The sequence below is a fragment of the Parasteatoda tepidariorum genome, chromosome 3 (genome assembly GCF_043381705.1).
Source record: "Parasteatoda tepidariorum isolate YZ-2023 chromosome 3, CAS_Ptep_4.0, whole genome shotgun sequence".
In the NCBI taxonomy this organism is placed as follows: domain Eukaryota; kingdom Metazoa; phylum Arthropoda; class Arachnida; order Araneae; family Theridiidae; genus Parasteatoda; species Parasteatoda tepidariorum.
Window position 1 is genome coordinate 84,074,438 of NC_092206.1, and position 25,793 is coordinate 84,100,230.

Sequence of the window (25,793 nt, forward strand, 5' to 3'; positions counted from 1 at the left end):
TTGATATACTTAGGTCCATTTTTACTTGTTTTTGTATGTAATTTCTAAATTGCATTAACATGTATATGAATCAAATCGTAATGTATATAAATTAAATCGTAATGTATATGATCATCTATTTACATTTAATACCTGACTGATATGAAAATTGCATTTGATTTAAAGTCACTTTCAAAGCGCTGACTTTTCTTTCTTGTTGATAAGCATACTAAGATAGTTTTAGAACATTATTTGACTACATTTTGAATCAACAGACTATAATATTGGGTTTGACCAAATACTTTTGCACCATAGTGTAAATCTAAAGCGAAGCTTTATTTATATTACTATTTTCGGTTGATCACAAAGGTATTTTTAAGAACTATCAAAACTGAATCTCCAAACTGCTTTGAAATGTTAAAATTTCAGTCACCGAAACCATTGAAAACCGTGTCTCTTAACTGTTTCAAAATACCAAATCTACAGATTAATAAAGTTGTTCTTGATTAATTAAATGAATGTGGATAATATAAGATTTTGACACAAAACTGGGGTAGAAAATTGTGAAACAAACTGAGCTGTAAGTCAAGCAGAATTTGAAAGTGAACAGTTAATTAAACAAGTCATTCTATATTTTTGTTTTGATCATGTTTATCAGGTATAGAGCTTTATAATTTCGTTTTAATGATATTTAATAATTAGCACAAAAAAGAGACGCGTATTATCAACGGATATTGGCTAGGTATGCGTCGCTAATTAATTTAATATAATCTTTTTTTTTTATCTTTGATATACTTAGGTCCATTTTTACTTGTTTTTGTATGTAATTTCTAAATTGCATTAACATGTATATGAATCAAATCGTAATGTATATAAATTAAATCGAATGTGTGACAAGGTTTTACAAAATATATATAGTCTATGGCCAAATTATTAGACGCACTGTAAAATTCGACGTAAAATCTTAATTATCAGGTGATACTATACAACTTTCTTGTTTTTACCTGAGTGAAACTGGTTTGCACTTGTTTACGTTCGTGTATCAATTGGATAAATTCGACGATATATTATATAAATATAGAATATTTATTACATTAGGTATTACATTAGTATATTATAATAATTAGACTAAATTATCAGACGCACTGTAGTTGTTTAATAATTACGTGTTTTGCACGAGTGAATGTGCAATACTTTTATTTTAAACATACATGTAATGGGTTTTTGTTCAGGTGATTTTGTATATACTTCCTATTTTTATTTATTTTTAACTTATTTCATTACAATGTTGATAACAATGTTGATTAAAATAATGTACATAAACAAATGCAAACCGGTTTCAGCCTTGTAAAAACAATAAAGCTGATATAGTATCCCTGATAATTAAGATTTGACATAGACTCTTATAGTGCGTCTAATAATTTGGTCAGGGGCTGTATGTTTCAGGTTTTTAGAACATTTAAAAAAGAGAGCCAGGTTGCATTCAAAGGTTGACTAAAATCGATTAGTATTCAATAAGCGAATGAAGCAATCCGAAAAGAATTGCGTTTGCAGTTAGCCTTTTAGATCTTTTCAACATTCAAACTGTATGAGACATCATTTTTAGCCATCTGTAGTAATTGAATCTTTTATTTAAATGATTATATCAGTTTTTTTACTATCGAATGAATTTTATAAACTTTTTATATGACAGTTTCTTAAGGATAGAGTCAGTTTCATTAAAGTAGAAGTAATTTAGTGTGAATCATTATATTCTAAAAATGCGTAAATTACCCAAGATGTTTGAAATTCTCTTGTTTGCGTTTTAAAAAATACGACTATTTGAATTAAAATGTAAATACTATGCGCTAACTTACAAAAAATACATTTTACTTCAATGTTTTTCGCGTTTTCCTCTAAACGCATCACACCAATAGCGAACGCAAAATAGTTTCCCTGCCGGGCATCATGTTTGGCGATGATCTTGGCATACTGGCGATTATGTTGTTTTGGAGGGGATGATTTTTCATCCTTAGCGGAAAAGTTCAACTTGATCATCTTGTATTTCTCTTTTGTGGTGGAACCGCGTAGTGTCAATTTAAAAGCGATTGTCAGTTCTTGTTCAATGGATGTAATATCTCCTATTTACATTTCTGGCTTTTAGGATATATTTTTTTATCAAATCAATTTTTGATGTAAAAAAGTAGATGTGCTAAATATGTATCTCCTTTTTGGATTATTCTCAATTTTCTTGGATTAATGTGTTATGTGTGGAAAGCTATCAAATTCCTTTGTCAAGGAAATGATCTTGACATCTATCCAGTTTGCGACGCAAACTTTAAGTGGTTCGATTAAGTGATTTATCTGTTATTTCATTGGTTGTGGTGTCTTGAGCAATCAATGTGTAACCAATGAGTAATCCTAATGTGAAAGCTAGTTCGGTCCTCGTGTGCCGCCAGTGGTGGAAAGTGTGTTGGGTTTATGGGGATCAGTACAAACTGTACCGCCAATTATATGGAAGGAAAAAAACAACTACAGCTACAATATCTGTACAGCAAGATGAGTGGTAAGATCATTAAAAACTGTAATCTATAAATGTTAATATTATAAATGTCACATTATGCCATAAGAAATGAGGAACTTAAAAACGGGTAGAAAATCTTAAATTGCATTTTCAAAATGTTCAGGTTAAAGAACATAAACAGAGCGCCATTGAAAATGGAAATTGTTAATTATGGACACATTACAAATTAAATCATAACAATTTAAGTACTAGTGGATGAACATGTTAAGTAACATTTTGTAAACTTTCAAATTTTCATATTTAAGGACATAAACATAGTGGTATTGAAGAGAAAAATTGTTAATTATAAATATTAATACATACAATTATTACAAATGAATAAGTTCTTGAAAGAACGTATTAAGAAAGGTTTTGAAAACATTCACATTTTCAAGTTTAAGAATGTGAACATTGCTATAAATTTCTTAACTAAAACGCTGCTGCTATGTTTTTGTTCTTAAACTTGAAAATCTTAATGTTATTAAAATGTTTCTTAACGTGTTTTTTCCAATAAGTTCTTCGAAAACATTAACAAAATAATAGAAACGTTTTCTTTATTTTGATATTTATAGAAACGTTTATGCTCTTAAACATAAGGTTTACGAACATAAACATTACTTTAAATATAGAATATAAATTTATTTTAGCAAATCTGTAAAAATAGTAATTTTCAATGAAAAAAGAAGCTTCGTATATAACTTCTTGGTATTTTTCATTTCTGTAGCCAATCTTTTTAAATGCATTAAAATTTAACATGTAGTATAGTTCACCTCTTTAAATAAAAAACATAGCGTTCGAGCTTACATTTAAAAGTATTTAAGCCTGTTTTTCATCATTTTGAGAAAAATGCAAAAGGCACATAGTATTGATGTTTATTTAATTTGTCGTGATTTCAGTTTTAAATAAATATATGTTTATGAAATGCGTATTAGCTTAACTGAATATGCATTAAATTTTATGAAAAAATTTCCTTCAACGATTTGCCTTATTTATACTATTTTGCAAGATCTTTTTTACAAACTGTGACTAACAGGAGAAATTCTCAATTGCTGCTGCATCGTACTCATTTTACAAACTACTGATGAAATTAAATTATCTCAAGAAACTGAAGTGGTGAGATAAATTAATTAATTAAAAGCATCATTCGGGCTTCAAAAATATACAAAGTGGAAATAACAATCGACATGTTTCAAGAGCTCCAAAATGGGCGCCCATTCTCAAGACTGTCAGGAGTGAATGAGAAAAAAGTGATTTGAAATATAAAACATAAAGTTAACAACGAAAAATGGAAAAATTGAGGGGGAGAAAAAAATTAGAATGAAGTTTTTAATCAAGTAATACTGATAAAATTCCTTATAGCAAAGAAAATTAATTTAATGGTAATAAAATAATTTTAAATACAATGAGATATTTGATGCATATTTTCTATTAAGAGATTTTTTTTCTCAGTGATAAAGTTTTAAAAAAAAGTGTGCATTAAGACATTTTCCTTACTTGCATGTTTCAATCTTATGGTCTTTGCAAAGTTTTTATATTGGCTGTGAATATGAGGAACGAATTTGCAATCTAACGCAACATTATCTAGGGCAGGGATGGCGAACCAATGGCACGCGTGCCATTTATGGCACGTGACACAATATTTTGGGCACCCCACCGATCGCAATTGCTATTACACTATGAATTGTTATTACACAAATGTTATTACATTATGAAGCATATGTAACAATTAAATTAAAAATCACTAAAACAAACAAAATAATAAACAACTACAGTCTTGCTTAAACTAACATCTTACAACCTAATATAAGTTATTTGTCATCTAATCTGCAGCAACAGAAGTCACACTGATGTTACTTTAAGTTGAATTACGCCTATAACTGAGACATTGCAAAATGTATTTTTTTTCTCAATGTAAATAGTTTTGAGTTAATAGTATTTAGTATTATTATTTTCCCAATAATCACGAAGTCAAAATTACTTGACGGCACGTCTATGACATCATTAAACAGTTTTTTTAGAAAAAATGGCACGTTGGTGTATAAAGGTTCGCCACCCCTGATCTAGGGTGTACTAGAAATGTGTGCGGGTTTGCTTGAGCAGAGCCCGCTCGAGATCGATAGGAATTTTTCATACCTAAGTCTGATATTCAATGTGGCATATAAATGCCATTTCTCGCGAAGGTATAAAGCCAAAACTCACAATGAGATAGACCAAATAAGATATTTTATTGCGATAACTTAGTTACGAATAAGGAAATACAATATATTATTATGAACATTACATTTTTAATAATAGTTAATAAATGAACCATAACTGATTTTTTAATAAATGAACCAAAACTGATTTTTTTTTTGTTGCTTGATTCATAGTGAAAAAAGTATATTAAACTTTTTCCTGATTTATCGACGAAATGTTGTTTATTAATATTGTCACCATTTAGAGAAAATAATATTTAATCTATTTTGAATCTAATATTGAATCTAATTTGAAATTAATAAAATTAAGAATCAGTTTCGAAATTTACATTGTACATGTGAAGAAAAACATAGATGCCACTTTTTAGCTTTAATTGTGTGATTTTTTTTAAAGAAAAATGCACTGATAGACAATATTAATATTATAACTGATCATAATATTATAACTGATATAATATTAATACTGATAGACAATATTAAATAATACTTTGATAGGCAATATTTGATTCTTGGTTTAATAAATGTGATTTAAAACAATTTTCGTCTCCATGTTTCATAAATAATTCAAACATATACATTCTATTTTCGTTTTTTTTAGTAACTACCAACTTTTACGCTTTTTGCAAAAAATAATTTGCAGTTTAATTTGTTCTAATTCGGAAGCATATGAACATACACGAACATGCATGTTTTTCATTGCTTAGACATGATTGTAAATAAAAAGCATAAACCTTATAGTTATAAAAGCATAATAAAAAGTTTTTTACTGTTCGTGAATTGCAAAAATTTGTACGAATTTAAGAAATTTTAAATGCTGTAGCACTACCACAAGAAAACTTTTTTTCGCAAAAATCGTAATAGTTGGCTGCTATAATAAACAAATGCAACTACAAATTATAAAGTAGAAGTATCAATAACATAAAACTAAGTGAATAATGTCAAAAGTCATCTATAACGGGATTAATAAAGGAAATAATTAACATGAATGTTAAACTGAGTAACAAACAGACTTAATTCGATTGGCATAGCAAATAATACTATTGATAAACTAATAATAATAATAAATGAATCCTGTATTTTTCTGTTGAACTATATTTTTTCTTGTCTAACACAAAATTTGTTCCAAGATTTTAAAATTAAATACTAATAATTATTGAATTGTTTTTACTGAAAAGGTTTGGCAACCCATAGGTTTGATCTTCTTAGTAACATTTACTGCTATACTCTTAAGATGCCAACTACAGTGCAGACGTTAAATATATCCTCAGTGATAGACGGTAGTATGGGTTAAAATACCCTTGACGTCGGGAAAACCGTAGATTTTCGTGGTTTTCCTCTCCATGTAACTCCATGCAGGTTAGTTCCAGCAAAAAGTCCTCCACGAGGGCTAGTTTGTCCCAATGGGTAATTCAAGAGCTTCCTTGTCTTCAGGGTGAGGTTCAAAATGACAAGGCTAAAGAGTTAACATTGGTAATCGTAAATTCAGAATTGGGTCAACTGTTCACCGCCGTTTATCAAATAAAATATAAAATACTCTTATATGAGAGAAAAAGGTGTTCTACAGTTTCTGAGATTTTAAAGGATTGCTTGTCTTATATACAGTTTCACAAATACTTTTTTTGTAAAGAATATTGATTAAATTTTCCAAAATGTGAATTAAATTTTCTTAAAAGGTAACTTTTTAAAGAAGAAAAGTCTAAAAATATCTTCGGGAATTGATAATAAATTTATTTTGTCTCCTTTTTAAATGCTCCAATTTATCTCGTAACTATTCTCCCGTACATTAATTACTGAAATGCAAATACGAGATTAATTATTTTTTCTGTAACCTACAACTGAAATTAAAATTTCTTATTCTTCGTCTCTCTCAATCATAACTTTAAGCTAAGTTCATTTGCGCAATCAGTATTTGGGGTTAATTGCACGGAACACTGGTTTCAATTATTTTAAACAATTTTGAAGTTCTTTTTTCGATTTCATGAAAGGTCAATCCCGCTTTTTAAAAGTTTCTTTTTTTCTTTTGTTTACTCGATAATACCTTTCATCCAGAAAAATCATTCAAGCTGAAATGATAATATGGATTGATGCAAAGTTTGAAAGAAAATACTTCACGGTGAATCATTTAAAAAAATGTTTTTTTTTTTAAATTAAATCTAATGAAAATATACCAAATAAATGTACATTTTTCTATATTTTCTCAAATAAGCTTTCCGAATATATTCTGAAATGGAACTTGTTTTACTAGATAAAACTTTTGATTGTATTCAGAAATATTTAGTATGTTTAGTTGAGTAAATTTTGGGGTAAACTTAACGAGTGAATAGATGATAATGATTACAATTAGAGTTCTGATTTGTTAAACGATTATTCATATATTTAAATGCTTGAAATTGTAATCAGCACTTCGCTAATTGCAATCCCCATCACGCAAGTTGAGTCTTAATTTGTACTTGGTTGTCTTGATTAAATTCGTGTCCATCCTAGTGGCCTTATTTAATCGTTTCAGGCAGCTAAAAATCTTAAAAACTTTAAAGGGCGCTAAATTTTATTATACTCTCACTTTTTTTTTAGCTCTGCTGAAAAGATTAATCCATTTTATTCCATTCCATGAATGAGAACTTAATGTTCAAGAGCAGGGGTTTCCAACTGGCGGCCCGGGGGCCGCATCCGGCCCGCGAACTAAAATATATTAGTTGTCATTTTTTTGCGGACAATTTTCGTAAAAATTCTGTATGGGTTTAAAATACTTTTCTCTTTAATAAAAGCCTAATTTCTTCGTTCCTGTTAAATATATCATACCAACAATGCAAAAAAATTATTTCTCAGGTTTTGCATCCAAGAAAATATTTATTCAAATACAAAAATAATCGTGTATGTTGCTCTTTTTTACTTCATTTTTTTTGTATTTTGTGAATATAATTTAGCATGTGTGTATCAGAAATTTTCTCGAAGAAATTCTCCGATTTAACTCTTTGAAGCCACTAATTTTGGACGAAAATATTTACACACACATTTGTAAATTTTAAATTTAAAATGTTAATATCTATTCTCTGGTGGTTGCAGCAGAAAAACCTCAATTTTGTCATAGAACATTTTGTGTGCTACTATGTAAGTTTTAATACCAACCTTTTTAAAGTTTTATATCTAAACAATTAGATATCTGTTGCACATTAATTGTTTAATACATGGGTGCACATTAACGTTATTGCAGCCCGGATTTTTTAATATGCAATTAAATATTTTTAAAAATCTACTTCTTATTTTAATTTGTAATTCAATACTTTTGTTTTGTACAACTTGGTAAAAATCTAACAGTAATATTTAAAGTTCCTGCCAGCATAAAAGAATCCTACATAAAATTTTGATAATGTTGTGGCCCGCCACTTGATTTGTGTCGGCCTCATGTAAGTTGGAAACCCCTGTTCTAGAGCATGGATGGGCAAACTACGACCCGCGGGCCAACTGTGGCCAGTCGGAAGGTTTTATCCGGCCCGCGGATAGAATTTTAACTTACCGGTCCGTGAAGAATATAAACAATATACATCCATTTTCTTGTGTACTTTGTTTAAAGCTGTTTTTGTTCTTTCTTTTTTATCAAAGTATTGATGACCATTTTACTTTCTCTATTTTTGTTCTACAAAACATAAATCGATGGAAATAGGCAGCTTCAATTGGTAAAATGTTGAAAGCAAAAGTTCTTTATAGAATAGCCGTAGATTGGCGCCACCTGAAGCAGTTGTTTCTAAATATGCTAAAGTTAGAGTTTTACAAATCATTACCAAAAGCTAGTTTCCCAAATGCAATAGTTCATGTCCAGAAAATCAGTGCTATGTTTGCTTCATCTTATATATGTGAACAACTATAAACCTTCAACTATAAACCTTTGAAAAAATCATTTCAGAAGTAGATTAATAGACAAACATTTAGCCTTGAGCATTAAATTAAGTACATCTCTCTTGGTACCTCAATATAAAAAGCTTTTAAAAATGAAATCGCAATTTCATTCATCTCATTAAATATCTAAATTAAAACTTGCATATCGTTTTTCTATTTTAGAAGTTTTTACTTGGCCTACCAAACTTTTTTTCTTCGTTTTTTTTTTGCCCTCGGCCGAAAAAGTTTACCCATCCCTGTTCTAGAGCATCGGTTCCCTAGGGTTCCGCAGACTTTTCACCCTACAATTTGGCCGTTCCACAAAACCGACAATTCGGACTTTTCATCCCTCATTGAATTTATTGTCAATCGATTCGTATTTGTCATGTGTTTAGAGAAGTTTATTTTAAAGTAGATGTCAGCACACACTCATCAGGCATGTAAGCTAAAAATTAAAAATAAGTACATGTATTGTGTACATAATTTTCTGGAATAAAGAAAATTGCCACTTTTATGACCGTTTTCTACAAAATTATGAGACCATTAAAGGGTTAAATCTTTTAGAGCAAAGGGGTAGAATGCATCTTATTTAATTCATCCGTTAATTATTTTCAACAATAGGAAGAATACTGCACAATATATTTAGCTCATAAATAATTTTGTATCATCAAAAAAAGTGAAATTTATCAAGGTTATAGACATAGATAACTGCTTGATTAAGAAACAGGCTTATCATTGCTCATTTTGTTTCCAAAACGCTAATATTTCAATTTGATTGGCATCTCATGTTTTTTTATTTATATATTATTTATTTATTTTTAAATTCTATTCCAAATGATCTCAGTATCTATCCTCATCGTTCTTGACCCTTTTGACCACGGATGTCCATAAATATCTGTACCTTGAAAACTTTGTCATCAACCAAAATCCTCTTGCTGCGCAAACCCTTGCCGATTTTTTTACGACCTAGCCGAAATATGTGGAAAAAAAGCACTAAAAGGTTTTGTTCATAGTCATGAATAAATTCAACCCAATTATTATTCTTTATACTTATAACCCGAAAAGGAAGTGAAAGTTACCGAGGGGAAAAAATGCTTTCAGATAATAATAATCGCCTTCTCTGAGTAAAGCACATTAAGAAAACAGTAGAAAAAGATATAAGTGCTTGAATGTTTTTTTTGCACTTTTAGGTGGCCAGAGGCTCTAATTATTGGAAGAAATTCACTGTTATAAACAATTCCCTCTTTTCATTTTCTTATATACCCAAAGGGGTATATTAAATCAGTTTTTTTTCTTCCATCTTGTTTATATTTGTAGAACAATAAAAGAATTAACCACGCACGAAAATGGTGGTTTCTGAACTATAATTATTAATAAATTGCTATTTTTTTTCTGATGCCAATTGTTCGAAACTAATTGCGCCGGAATTAAATACTTCTTTATGCGGATAGTTTGGTATTCTGTATGTGTTATGCGAAATATCATTTCTCGTTTGTTCTGAGAATAAATAAGAATTAGTTTTCATTGACACGGTTTAAAAGTTTGTTATTTTATTTACGGCTAGTGTTGTGGTATTTTTTTGATTGCTGGCGTAATTTATCTCTTCTGGTTATGTTTCCGTAATTGGCCTTTTTTTTATTATTTATTTTATGCATTTTTGCGAATTTAACCTTTTTAACTGATTTATATACTTATTTATAAAATTTAACTTGTTGTAGCTCACGAACTTAGGAAATTATTTAATTATGTTTTAAATCTGTTTAAACTGGCTTTAAGAGTATGCCTTACTGAAGAAAGTTTAAGGATACTTCATTTCTTTTAGACAACTTTAAAAAATAAAATTAAGTAAAAAAACTAACTTATTTGGAACAATTGAAAGAAAATTACGAAAAATAATAATAAGTTTTATTTACTGTGCATAGAACTGCAAATACAGAGAATCCATAAAATAAGTTAAAAATACAAAAAAAAACAACATTAAAAATAGTATATTCTTAAAGAGAGGAAGAAAAATTTCTGATATAAAAATTTTCTTTTAAAAATATTTTCAAATTTTAAAAAAATAATAAAAATCCGAAAAACAAATAAAGGAAAAGATATAATCTCGTCATCAACTCCCACGATTATATCCGCAAAAAAAGTGCTTTCTAATATTGTATTAATATAGACAAAGCAAAATATATCTATACAATATATATCAAAATCTATCTTTTATTCAGTTTGTTGCTTGCTCGATTGTTTAAACAAGCTTTATAGCTAAATAATAAAGTAAGTCTTATTTATAGCAATCAATTTAAAGCCTTTCTTTTTCTAAATATTATCATATTTTAGTGGTATCTATTTTTACTTCGAGCTCTCTAATTTTAAATTAATTAAAAAATGTGTTTAAAGTATCTGGTGTAAAATTAAATATCGATCATTATTCAAAATGATAATGAGTATTTTTTATGCAAAGCCATTTAAAGACAATCATAAATGCAAAATATTGCAGTCGGTTTATTGTATATAATTGTTTGTGTTATATTGCTATTGAATTTTATTGGCAATTGAAATCCTTAAAACTCCATGTGCATGAAACATTTTATATATTATGCAATAGTTAGCACACAATTTATTTTATGTTTTAAACTTAACTAAATTTGTTTTCATCTCATATATGTATTATACTCTATGTATTTTACATCTATGTATTTTACTCTATGTATTTTACATCTATGTATTTTACATCTTTGTATTTTACATCTATGTATTTTACATCTATGTATTTTACATCTATGCATTTTACTCCAAATTAAGCAGCCTGTCTCGTCACTGAAATTTAATACTTTCCTTTATGCTAATATAATCACATTTTAAACGACTAAGACTTACCAAATAAATTTACGTTTTTGAGTCAATATTTATTACTTTGAATTGCCTTTATTTTTGTACTCTTTTCTTAATTACTTTTTTTAGTTAATTTTCAATTAAAAATTCTGTTGATTTAATTTAAATGCAAATCTTTAAAACCATGCATACTCATGTATATGCATTTTTTTAACTAACTAGAAAAGTAAAACAAAAACATTCTCCCCAATGAATTATAACATAAGCATTCTTCTTAACAGAGCAATTTGATCTATTAGTATTCATTTTGGAAGGATAAATAAAACCCTTTTTTTTACAAACTATTTATGTGAGCAAGATATTTTAAAGAAAAACTTCTGTTAATATTCTTATTTTGTTAAGGACAATGTTTTTTTATTCCGTATGTTCTTCATATGTGGGAAATGGTGAGTAACTCAGTACACTATCGCGAAGCATAACATGGTTTTTCGAAGCTACTTCGCCAAGGAAAATAAAAAAGCCACAGTTTAAGTGCCTTGCTCTTGAAGTAAAGCTATAATTTTAAATTGTATATGTCCTCTTGCTGTAAAGAATTATGTAGAGTTCAGAACAGGCGGGTAACTGAAATATTTTAAAAGTTACTAAACTTTTTTAAAAATCGCCAATTTGGTAACATTTTTCTAACTAGATGGAAACCATCAAAATCAGTGCCTTATTCTCATTTTACGCTGATTTTTATGAGCCGAGATAATGCTGCATTGGAGTAAGTTTTTAAATATTAAAATATAGTCGAATAGTTCTTGAGAAATCGAATATTGACTTTTTTTAAATTCAATTTCTCAGGAGCTATTCGACCGATTTTGCCCAAATCTTGTATTTTATTATGTAACATTACATTAAATAATGTAAAAAAATGTTATATCTTACCGAAATTTTTTTGACTGTTAATAAATAAATAAAATTATAAGAGATACATATTACTAACTAAAATTTTTTTTTTTTTTATTCTTATAAAAAGTTCTCGAAATATGGTGAAATACGCAAAAAGTAAAATTAACATAAAGAGCCCAAACTTTTGACCATACTTCCCCAGATTGCAGTTACCCCTTATATTTTGGGTGTCAGAAATTCGAATTCGTCAAAAAGGGTATGTCAGAGAAAGTACGTTTTCGTGTCTTATTTAGTGACTTAAAATATCGTCTGCACAAATTAATTAGCATATTTGAGGTCACCCCTTTGAACTATTAAAAATGAAAAATTAAGTCTGGAAAATGTCTAGACATCATAATTTAGAATGAAAAATTTACATTAATTTAAATAAATTAATCAAAATTAATTAAAGATTGTATCTCGTATCAATGCGGTGGCTCAGACTTCCCCGGTATTTCGTTTCCGGGTTGGTCATCTCTCCAAAGTTAACAATTGATTGATCCCAGTGCTAAGGGATTGTCCGCATACAAAGGCACCGATAAATTTCCATAGTGTAGACCTGCGCTCGTAATAATTCTAATTATAACCGGCGTTGAACAGCCGACCCAATTTTTTGGGTTTACGACTTGTTATCGACCATGTCAATTTTGATCTATGAAAAGGTACCCCATCATAAAATCGAGTTAACATGTCTTATATACTAGTGATTTGGAATTGTATTTTCGTTGTGGTAGACACACTACAGTACTCCCCCACCAGAATTATATCTATAATAGAATTCGATGAACAAATACCACTAGTTGATTCGATGCAGTTTTGTGATGAGCCGGGAGAGCTGTATTAAGATCATGGTCTTAGTTGCTTCTGTGGTGTCATTAGCAGTCGAGTGTATGCAGGCTGACGTTGCGTGTGATCGAGACTGAGTAGCAACAATGTGAGGAGGTGGATAATGTCGCAGTCACAAGTAGCAAGTCAACTGTTCAATGTGAACCATCCATCGAAGTAGGCGTATTCAGATCGAAGTGAGAGTTACTGTCAAGGTAAGCATGTTCATATCGCATCCGAAGGTCACCAATGTGGGGAGAGTTTTTATCGACAATGTCAACTTTCATCTATGAAAAGGTACCCCATCATAGAATCGAGTTAACATTTCACAAACAATGAATTTGAATTTGGAATTGTATTTTCGTAGTGATAAACACATTACAGACTACTAAAGTTCAACTCCGTAACACAATCCTGAAGACAAGGGAACCCCTGGATCAAGTATTGGGAGAAATTTGCCTTCGTGGAGGACTTTTTGATGGAACTAACTCGCATTTGCCATACTTGGAGAGGAAAACCACGGAAACCTCTTGGCTGCAAGGTGACTCTAACCCATTATCCGTCTACCACTGAGAATATTTTACGCCAGCACTGTGGTTGGTGCAAGCCGGATGCGGAATTCGTATCGACCAGCTATCGCTGGGATTCGAATCCGGCTCACCTCATTGGAAGGCGAACCATCTATCCCCTGAGCCTTCCCGGCTCGTTCTCGTAATAATGAAATAAATTGAAATCAATTGTAGTAAAATTGGGAGATAGGTAAAAATTAGACAGAGCCAGATTGGATAAGGTAAAAATTAGACAGCGCCAGATTTAACTCAGTAATAGAGCCGTATTGCGTGTTGTCGTCGGTTAGTTCAATATCGGGCAGCTAATCGAAGTGCATCCGCTGGCATTGTCATAAAATTAGGTGTTAAGTTTTTCAATATGTACGTAAATATCTTCAGTTTTTAAATCAGATCTAAAGTTATTATAGCTAAGATATTTAGAAGCACCAACAAGACGCCTGAGAATTTTTCCTTCAATGGAGGAGAGTATATATTTTAAACCTACTGGTAAGCTGATAATAGCTGGGCAGGCATAAATCAAATTAGGGCGTATAGCCGAAAGATAGTCCTATTACATCTAAGATCAAGTTCTGATTTAGCATTGAGGATGGAGTTTAAGGCCCAGTAAGCACCATTGGCATTTTTAATGCTGTTATTGATCTGTGTATTTCAATTGAGTTTCGAAGTAATCGTAATTTTTTAAAATATTTGGTGCTATTGGATGGATTAATGATTTGGTCATACAGTTTAATATCAGGAATTGTGCGTCCTTTTTCCTTTCTGTTGAAAACAATTTACCATTTATCGGAATGAAGTTTTGTCTTCCGTTTCGAGCACCAGGGTTCAATATTTGTGATTTTTTTTTGTGAAGTAGGTTAACGGCTTGAGTATGTCTAATAAATTTAGTGATAACAGCAGTATCATCAGCGTAGATTACTGTAAATTCATTGGGATTGTTATCGTTGATGTTAAAATTAAGCTGTGAAGAAGATATATAAAAGCTATCCAAGAATATTTTGCGGTATGCCTGCTTCTATAGTTATATATGAAGAAATATTTTTTTAGTTTGATTCTGAATTTGCGATTAGTTAAGTATGAGTTTTGAATTAGGAAGAGGTCATCAGGAATGCCCGTTAGTTGTAATTTGACTGTAGGTATGGGTATAAAATTTGGAAGAGGTCATCAGGAATGCCCGTTAGTTGTAATTTGACGGTAGGTATGGGTTTAGAATTTGGAAGAGGTCATCAGGAATGCCCGTTAGTTGTAATTTGACTGTAGGTATGGGTTTAGAATTTGAAAGAGGTCATCAGGAATGCCCGTTAGTTGTAATTTGACTGTAGGAATGGGTTTAGAATTTGGAAGAGGTCATCAGGAATGCCCGTTAGTTGTAATTTGACTGTAGGTATGGGTTTAGAATTTGGAAGAGGACATCAGGAATGCCCGTTAGTTGTAATTTGACTGTAGGAATGGGTTTAGAATTTGGAAGAGGTCATCAGGAATGCCCGTTAGTTATTATTTGACTGTAGGTATGGGTTTAGAATTTGGAAGAGGTCATCAGGAATGCCTGTTAGTTCTAATTTAAATGTAAGTCCCTTATGCCGCACTCGATCGAACGCCTTAGCGACTTCATAAAGATAATGGCACTTTTGTGCCTGTATTTGGCTTTATCGATGTATTCTAGAATGTTAATGAATTGCTATGTAATTGAAAGGTTCTGGCGAAATCCATATTGCTTTTTAGGGATGTTTTGCATATAGTTATTAAGTCTGCGTTGAATAATTTTTTCGAAGATTTTTGAAAGCATAGGCAGCAGACTAATGAAACGTTATTGTTCCGCATACAATAAAAAATAAATATTTATTGGCATATAATAAATTTTATGAATGATAGGATAACGGTTTTTCCTCTATTACTTTTACAATTTATTTTTTACACTATTACTTTCAACCGCTGACTTTGTAACTATAATATCCTTATTCGTTGTCAGTTAATTCTTCGAGGTATAAACGAGAAAAAAATTGTAAGAAAATGAATGGGGGAAAAAAACTTTTTACATTTTCACACTTACTATTTCATCATCATTTCCTTCGTACTGTTTCCAAGAGTTGGACTAATGATAGAGCTTAGACTTCATTCATGATAGATGCTGGCTCTTTTTTTTCTTTCACCACTCACAAGAAACCTCTTTTTTTCTATTCGCTGTAACAAGACTCAAACTTTCAACTTAGCTCTTCTCTAACTATAATTAAAGTTTTTACCTGCGGGCTCCGCTTTCCGGTATTCCCTTTCATTTCTGTTACTATAAGTGCCCATTAAATTTTTTTCCCTCCTTAAAAGCAGCTTTAGTCGGTGACGCACATTATGGATTTGATTCAGTAGCCAAAGTAGCTAACAATAACGTCAAAGTCATATTTATTTGACATCTTTAGACTCGTTTAATTTAATCGTAACTCAAATACATAAATTTTTTTTCTTTTCAATTTTTTTTAAAAATAATATGCTGAAAATATGTTAAAAGCATTTTATAATTTATACTTAGAGTGTGCGTAATTTGTGCCTGAATCGTGTATAATACTTTCTTGGCGATAAATTTTAAGTTGTTCTTACATGTACTTAATTTTAGATAATTGATAATAACTTTGATAAATCAGAATCGTTTCATTTAATTGTAGCTGAATTATGTGCTAGACATTTATGAATTTTTTTAAATAATGTATTGAAAGTGTAAGAAATTAATGTTAAAAGTGTTTACATTTTATACTTTAGAGTGTGTGTTTAATTTATACCTAAACTGTGTATAATTGTTTCTTGAGCAATTTTAAATGTTTTTATATTTATTTAATCCTAAATAATTAAATAATAATCGTTAAATAGACTCCTATCTTTTGACTGTTCTACAAAATTAGAACGGTATCAACACGATTTAATATCTTCAAAGATTATAGAAACGTTCAATTTAATCACGTATCTATATATTTTAATAGAGAAATAAACGAAGTATAACAATAAGCGTGATTATAATTTGAAGTCTGCGAGGTAATGAGATATACAAAAACTCTGAATTTAGCTCTAGGTTTCAAAGAAAAAAAGAAAAAAAGAAGGAAAAGCTAGTAACTGCAAACCTATCACTGCTTTCATTTATTAATTTAAATATCAATGTTACAAAAAAAAATTAGTAAAAGTAAATTAACTTATTCGCTTTTGGCTTTTAATAAATATCAACAAGTACCATAGTTGCAAACTGAATCTATCAAATTGCTATTTCGGAAGGCGGGAATATCAAAGCCTATTTGAATGCCAGATAAAACTTTGAAGTATTTCTAATAATAGCTGTTATACTCCCTGTTCCTATGGAAATGTTTTTTTTTTGTTGTTTTGTTTCTTATGTTTTTAATTTTGATGTTTTTTGTCCCTCTTTCCTCAGTTATGTTTTTTTATTTTTTTTTATTCTGAAACCATTTTTGGTTTTCTTCTCTTAAATATCGATTTTCTATCACCAATATTTATATGTTTCTTTTTCATCAAGGATTCTAAAAACATACATTAAAATCTTTATGGAACACAAAAAGAATGCCGTTAGTCTTCCAGGCTGACCGCGGTGTGTTTAGAGTTAAAATGCAAAATTTTTTTTTAATTAGATTAACACGCGTTAGTAAAAATTTAACAATTAAAAAATCAGTTTGTCGTATTCTAAGTCTACAACATTTTAAAATTGCTAAAAAAAATTTACTTTCCGTTTAGCAATTACTCTAATTACTAAACGGATATTCAGCCAGTCTATGTAAATAAAGTAGAATATTTATATGTATGTATGTACCCTACACAAATGAGCAATTCTGAACCGAATTTGGTGTAAATACTTACAAAGACACGATTTATACAACTGATGTCTATACTTCAAAACTCTTTCCAATCACAAGTTCAAATAAAGAGTTTTTCCATGGAATTTGATAAATATTTTATAATATGAGTAATATTCGCCTGCAGCTCTAATCTATCAAAATTAGTTTTACCACACGTTTTTATGAATTATTTATCTATAATTATTTTTTTACAAATTTAACAGTTAATAATTGCTGAACTAACAATCGAATCGTAATTTTTTTTATTCCATAGAACTCTTAGTACATTTTTATAAACTCCTTCGTAATTTCAAGTTCCTGTGTCTTATAGATTTTAAGAAGCAAAGCAAAATGTAACGTAAAAAATCTGTTAAGCTTATAAACAAATATGATCCTTTCAACATGCCAAATTTTAAGTCTTTAAATGCATTCCGAGTATTTTTTTCCCCACAAGTTTAACAGTTAATAATTTTCGAACTAATTATCGATTGTTAATCTTTTTATTCCATCGTAATCCCTCTTCACTTTTATACACACCTTAGAAATTTCAAGTTTTTAAGTCTTATAGTTTTTTCACAAGGAAAAAAAATATGAAAATCTAAGTTCCCTAAACAGCGGCGTTGGCGGCTCTTACGATTTTTAATATCGAGAAAAAGTAAAAGTAACTCGTTAACAGTTTAGTAATTGTTAATCCGTCACTAAATATTTTTATTTTAAAATGTCTCTTAATTCATATCATGCCATTTTAATATAAAGAGACAACTTTTTCAGATTTAAGAATTTATTTTTGAATAACAATCAAAATTAGAAACGTAATAATAACGGAAAATAATAATAAGAGGGAATGATAAATAAGTATTGCTGATAAATACCGTTGATTAAGGGGAAAAAAATAAGAAACAGCTAAATACCGTTTTAATTTTTTAGTTTTACACTGATAGCAGCCAAAAATATCTGGATCTACTTTGTTTATTAATGAACTCATCATGTGATTTTTCTGTCCAATGGGAATGCACGGTATGATGACAATTTTCTTTTTATGATCGATAAAGAAAATATTTAATTTATATATTACAAAATGCGTGTATCTCTCATACCCTTTATTTATAACTGCGAAGCAATAAACTTGAAAAATGTAATTTATAACTTCTGTTTCATATGATATAAAAGCGAAAAATATTTTATTTTAAAAATAACTAAATAGTGTATTTCTTATCATAGTTGCTTCTGATAAAGTATTCGTTATTTAGTTAACTGAAATCTAAAAATTTACCTTATTTATTCTGTGATAAATTCCTTTTAAAAGCCTTTCGTTGTTATTATTAGATCAAATATTCATGAAACCTATTAATAATATTTTGTAAATAAGAATATAGTTTTTAAACTATTCTTGTATTATACTTATTATTAATTCAAATACTAATGAAACTCATTAACTAGTGGTAATAATAAATCTGCAAATGATGTTTAATCTTTCCAGTTTCGAATAGGAAAAAAAAAAATCAAAATCTTAGTTTGAAAGATGGTTTTTAGTATTATTGTTTATTTTCTATTATAAACGCTGTCTTTTTATAATTGTTATCTAAATAGTTGCATAATCTTTCATTATTATTAGCCCAAATAATAAACTAATATTTATTGTAGATGTAGTAGTAGTGAATATTATATATAACATTTTATATTTTTTTAAGTCTCGTATAAGTCTTTCATTAGTTATGAAACTAATGAAAAGTGTTAATCTGAAATATGTTTTTATTTTTATTTTCGCTTTTAAATATTATTTCACCACTTAATTTAGTGCAATCAAAAAAGCACATTATTTATTCTGCTATAAATTCCTTTTCGATTTTGTTATTGCCTTCCATTTTTAGTGTAAATAATAATGAAGCAAATTAGCAATAATTAGTAATAGTTGAGTAAGTATTAGTAATAGTTTATTATAATATAATATTAATAAGTTCATTCGAACATAGGTTTATTATAATATAATCAGTTGTATTAGTAATAGTTCAGTTTAATATGGAAAATAAAAATATCTAAAAGATGTTTTCACTGTTTATTTTTGTCTTAACTAAGTAAAGTATTTATTACTCAGATTAGCGATATCTAAACAGTGCTTCGTTTATTCAGTGATAAAAAAAAAATTTTTTTAAACCAATAATGGTTTTCATTCAAGCAATTATGAGATTTATTGATAATTATGAGTAGTAGATTCCTAAACGGTATTTTATCTTTTAAATTTCAAGTGTAAAAACAAAACACTTCATTTGAAAGACATTTTTATTGTTCGTTTAAATTGTCATAAATGTTTGCAATGAAATATTAGTTGGTTACTTTTGATTATCATAAGCTTTAAAATAATTAATTTCATTATTCAATTTTGTAGATTTTGTAAAAGAACAATTTGTGGAAAGCTTTTTTTAAAACTGTTTTCTATTAAAATTATGCTGAAATTTACGCTGCTCTTTTTTTCTTTTCAATTTTATATGAAAATCAAAAATATCTAGAAAGATGTTTTTACTGTTTATTTTTGTCATAACTAAGTAAAATGTTAGTTCTCAGATTAGCGAAATCTAAACAGTGCCTCTTGTATTCTGTGATAAAATCTTTTTGGAAACCAATAAAGGTTTTCATTCAAACAATTATGAGACTTACTGATAATTATGAGTATACTAGGTTTCTCAACGGTATTTTATCTTTTCAATTTCAAATGTAAAAACAAAATAGTTTTCTATTATAAGTTTCTTTATACTGTTTTTTTTTCTTCTTCTGACTGAAAAGATTTCCATCTTCTTTAGATAAGAAATCTGAAATTCTAACTTGTTATCTTGAAAATTATATTTATTACTTCACTGTTTCTCTTTCACTAACATCAGTTGAACTGAGTATCTATCTCATTTTTCTTTTATGCTGACTTTTAATACGCCGTAATAACAGATATCTGATTAAGTAAATATTTCATTATTATATACTTGAAGCGGAAAATAGTTATTTTATTCGAATTCTTATTATTTCCGCATGTATATTGAAATAGTTTATTTAAGCATGTTTTCGTAATACATTTTATGCTATGAAAGATAAATTTTATGTTTGCGGGGATTAAAGTGTCATTGTTCGTAAAAATGTTGAGAAAAGGCAAAATTATATTTCGCAGCTTTTAAGACATGTTTTGAATTCCTCTCTGAAATTTCACCATTTTTTTTTATTTGTCTATCGCCCAAAAGAGAAAAAAGGAAGGCTTAAAACATTATATCGGAGAGCCATTTTTTTTTCACTTAAAAAAAAAACTAGTGCTGTTAGGGATTTTTTCATTAGCTACCTCGAAACAGAACGGAGTAAAAGTTCGCTAAACTCTTTGTCAAAACAGATTTAGACCAAGTTTTAAAAAAAATGAAAAAGAAGAAGGAAATACTAATAACAATAAACAGCAGTGAAAAGTGAACTCCAAAAATCAGCAAAATATATCTTTACCATGCTTATATGTATCCAATTGATAAACATTTACCTTGTTCATAATCCACAACTTTTTCAACTAGCACAAAAAACGTGAAGTACTTGGCATCTATACATATTTTTTTTCTTATTCGAAGTCGGATTCGTTAAAGCTTCAAAAGTATTAAAAAATTCAAATTGTTAAAAAAGAAAATTGGTAATGAAATTTGTATGAAATCATTATAATCGTGTGAATATTTTATCGCATTGCTTAGGACCTATTGTGGGTCGGTCTACTCTCAAATGCATGATAAAAATAAGTAATTATTTTTTTCTCTAAGTGATGTAAATAATTTGTATAATTTTAATTTTAAAAAAATATCAGTGCTACTCTCTCCAACTTTGTAAAACTAAATTTATGACAAATTTTTTATCTTATTTAAACATTCTCGTGAATATCTGATGATGACATATGTTTAAATAGCTTGAGTGAAATACTGATATTGCATACCTACCTCTGTCATTCACTTACTATCGCATTCATGATATGCTTATTTTTATGATATGTATTTTAAAAACTACTAAAAATATAAAATTTAGGAAATATAAGGTAAAATTTACAGCTAAATTTTTAATTATTTCCATGCTATATGCATGAAATTTGTGCGAAGGAACGAATATCAATCTACTGTAATATCTTCATTGGCAGCTGCTTTATTGATAATTTTTTTCTCTATACGATGGAGGATTAATTTTCAAGAATTACTCTTATTACACCATAGGAGTCTGGAAAATCTTTATTTGAAAATTTTTTAAAAAAAATTTTTCCCAATGCCCCCTCCTGAGGAATGACCTACGTCATACAGGCATCTGACGAGCAGATTTGTTGGCCATTTTTCCAGGGGCACCATATTAGGTGTGTCAACGTTGCTCCTGTTGTAAGATAGTTCAGAGAATAAAAGAACATCCTTGCCTTGCCCGGGATTCAAACCCTGAACCTTTCTGATACATGGCCCGTTCTCTGACAACAGACCAGTTTGCTTATTTGAAAATTAATGCTTTAATATTATCCAGTACAAAATATTATAATTTCTATCTGGATTATAATAGTAAATTTAATCTTAACAAGAATTTCAACTTTAAAAAACTTTAAAAAAGCAAATATTTTATGTTTTTTATTTAAAAAATATAACTATAATATTCAGTGCAACAGTATAATTTCTATTTAAATTATAAGATTTAGGTAAATAAATTCATTATTGACAGAAATGGAAGAGAAAAGAAAAGTTAAGATTCTATGATTGAAACCGAACTTGCAACTTGTTGAAACCGAACAATGTTGAAGAAAAAAAAAGAATTAAAATACCAATAAGACATTACCGGTAGCTAAGAGCCATACCACAAACCAATCCTAACTAGTCAAATCGTGTTTAAAATATTACTTACTGTTCTCCGTTTCCTTTGCCCACTTTTCGTTTTCCTTGTTATATATATAAACCATCTGTCGCAAGTACTCATATTGCTTCTTAAAGTCTGTGGTTGTCTGCTACTATGAAAGACATTGAATTAAAACCATTTGGAAAAACTGTAGAAATCACATGACACTACTCCCAACTAAACCAATGCCAAAGCTCATTTTCCTATTCGAAGTGACTTATCACTGTAACCGCAAGGGCGCAAGTCTGGTATTTAGAGGTGTTCTCGGGATAGCCAGACAGTATAACTGTTATTTAACTTATTTATGTTTATGTTTCTATAGTTTTTAATCCAACTTTCAATATTTTTCTAACTGTTTTATTATTTTTCGTTTTTATAGGAAAGTGTGTCGCAACTGCAAGTGCCCTCGCGAAGAACACGAGGGGGCATCTGGAGTTACAAACATGGTGGAAAGCGAAAAGATTGTCCACAAAATGGCCGCCCATTTCGGGAATGGTCCAGTGTCACCCACTGATCGCCATTCCCATTCAGATGATGATTCTGGATGTGCTTTAGAGGAGTATACGTGGGTACCACCGGGATTAAAACCAGAGCAGGTCAGTTGTTCTTTTTCTTTGTTTTAAATGCATTTTACTTCTGTGTGATTGCTAATCTGAGCTGCCTTAACAATGCTTTACCTTGGTTGCTTTTTTGCAAAATTGTGCCAATATCTGGAACGATTATTCATTACAATAAGAGAAACAGTCGATTTTGTTCAAAAAACAGAAGTAAAATTATTTCCATCCAAAAATGTAAGTTTTCCTCTGAAGTTGTGAAGAATGCTGGAAAAGAAACAAACATAGCTGCTCGAAAGTACCTCGTAAATTTTAAAAATTTCATCTGAATACAATAATTAGAAGAAAATTGCTATCGTAGAACTGGCTCCTTTATTGGGCCAACTTCATTATTTTGCTGTTATTCGAAGCAGGTGACCCTGTTGACTGTTTTTGAAGTTAGAAAAATCACTATCTTGATCGTGAGTTGATATACGTACAAATGAATTTTGCAATTTTTATGTAATTTTTCAATGCAAACAAACAATGGATATCAGAGCGACTTTCGTGTTATTTTAAATGTAACTTATAACATTGAGAATTGTGTTTAATCAGCATTAACTGTATTAAATAGGATTGTTTACTTTGTTATAACAGAATTTGCTTATGTATTACCTGGCCATTGCTATTGCCTTCAATGAACTTGCCTCAGTCACTGTAAATAGACTAGTGACTAAATCACAGAAACATTAATGCAAGCTAATAGTTTGCATGTTGTACAAAAAAAAAATACCCTAGTACCTGATTTAGCAATAGCATATCAGGAGTAAGTAAGTATAATTTAGATAATAACAATTTAATTTATTCCCTCTAAATCGATTACGATCACTTTAAAAATTTCAAAACATTAGAAATCGCTTAAAAGAATGTTGTAATTATGCTCTCATGCTCAAGGCTATTATTTTTTGAAATTTTACTAACTTTCATGCAGGTAATAGTTCATTAAAAATTAAAATTGGTACCTGCTTATTCCTAGAAACTTCCTGGGCCAAGGTGATCGGGTTTCCGACATTTATTCAACTTTTTATAATCAAAACTTCTACGTTTAGCAAGGAAGTTAATTAACATTAGCATGTACAAAACTATAAATTTTCCAAATTTGATGCCAAAATCAACTGGAAAAAATAAGTGCCCCGACGACAGCAACCTTCCCTTGATAGTAAACACGTGATATTTAATAATCGTAAGTCTTTAAAAAAAAAATTTTTGAGTGAATTTCTTTATTGTTTATGTAATACATAAAGCTTAAATTGAGTCCAAGTGTGCATTTGTACCTATGTTTTGTCGTATTTCAGATCAAATTGTTAATATTTACTTAATTTTCCGACAACTCATTGCAATCAAAGCCAACTCCAATTGTTAATTTTTTTTGCAATGAATTTCCTTTTTTAGCCTTAATTTCATGAGCTTTACTGACATACTTACTGTTAAGACTCAATCTAGGCAAAATTGCGAGATTGTTTACTATCAATCATCATCTACCAAGGTAGTGGCCTAAGGATCATGATTGTATTGGTGACTCTTGGTTAGGAAGAGCTTGGAAAGACGATCGAATCTCATCTCCCGCAGGTGCATTTTCTTTGTCAGCTGCCATGCGTGTAATGATGAGGTCCCCTTAAAGGAAAGTAATTATATCGCCACACCTTGGTTGGCTGTCGTTCTGATCCATTATTTAATACTGAATAGCCTGTTCCATTGCTCTCTGTTTCCCTGCCACTATATGCAGGAATTTCACTTTCATTATTTTTTCTTGTTCATTATTCTTAAACACTTCAGATCGGCAACCGATACAGAGTGTTACCAATTTATTCCTGCCTGTTGGTCAATGTTTTTAACTTCTTTACTTTAACTCTGCGTGACTGTTTAGTTATGTACGTCTGTTTGTTGCGTTTTTACCATTAGGGATCCATGTAATGAGTGTTAAATGGTCATCGTTCGAGCAGTTAGAAGAAGATTTTGCACCCTTTTTAAAATAAAACTTTTCCTTAATGAACTTTTTCACGTTATTTAGTTGTGTTGTTCTTTGTTTCCTTCCTTGTGCGTGATCCTCTTTTGCATTGTTTCTTAAGGGACTATCACAATTAACAAAATTTTGGATTTATTATTATTATTTATATTATTTTAACTGTTTTTTTCTACGTTCAATTTAAGACTATATTAATTTAGAATCGTGGTTCGTTTGGTCGCTAGAGTAAATTGTGTGCAACGCGTTGGCAATCTTTGATGTTCTTTTAAACATAGCGTTTCATGAATCATTGTATAATAAAATGTTACTTTTCCGAAATCTATCACGCTCTAAATGTAAAAAATTTTTATTTATTTATTTTGTTTTGTTTATCTTGTTATGATACACATAACACGTTTTCTCGCTATCTGTTTCTTTCATTTTTCTCTACATGTTTTTAACATCAATATAACACCTAGTTTTTTTAAATTTTTTATGTGGGATTTAGTTGCTTGAGTGATTTTTGTGCATCGATTTTGCAATGTCCGCAAAATGTTAAATATGTTCTGGGAATAATTACTTTCTATTGCAGAAAGTATCACTTTATTCAAGGATCAGCTACACCACACCTATCTTCGAAATGTTGGTTTTTTTGTTGCATAGTATATATTTTAAGACTTTTTATTTATATATTTTATTCTTTATGTTAAGATCAATTAAGACCAAATTGACTCGATTACGATGTGTGCTTTGATCGCTTTGGTCATTTTTAACATCGAGGTTCCAAAACTTAAAATACGTTTTGTGAGTAATTGGCTGTTTCTGT

General features: G+C 29.4%; 1 protein-coding gene across 6 annotated transcripts in view; it reads left to right on the plus strand.

Annotated features, from left to right (window-relative positions):
- LOC107440772 (espinas) overlaps window positions 1–25,793 on the plus strand; it is a 204,909-nt gene that overhangs the window by 126,320 nt on the left and 52,796 nt on the right. For 5 of the 6 annotated variants that reach the window (XM_043042432.2, XM_071178918.1, XM_071178917.1 and 2 more), the window contains one exon: window positions 22,809–23,025. In XM_043042432.2, coding sequence (XP_042898366.1) covers window positions 22,809–23,025 — 217 coding nt within the window. Of the gene's footprint in view, window positions 1–1,944; window positions 2,525–22,808; window positions 23,026–25,793 lie in introns of those variants that run through there. The other variant, XM_043042431.2, reaches the window with a different exon arrangement.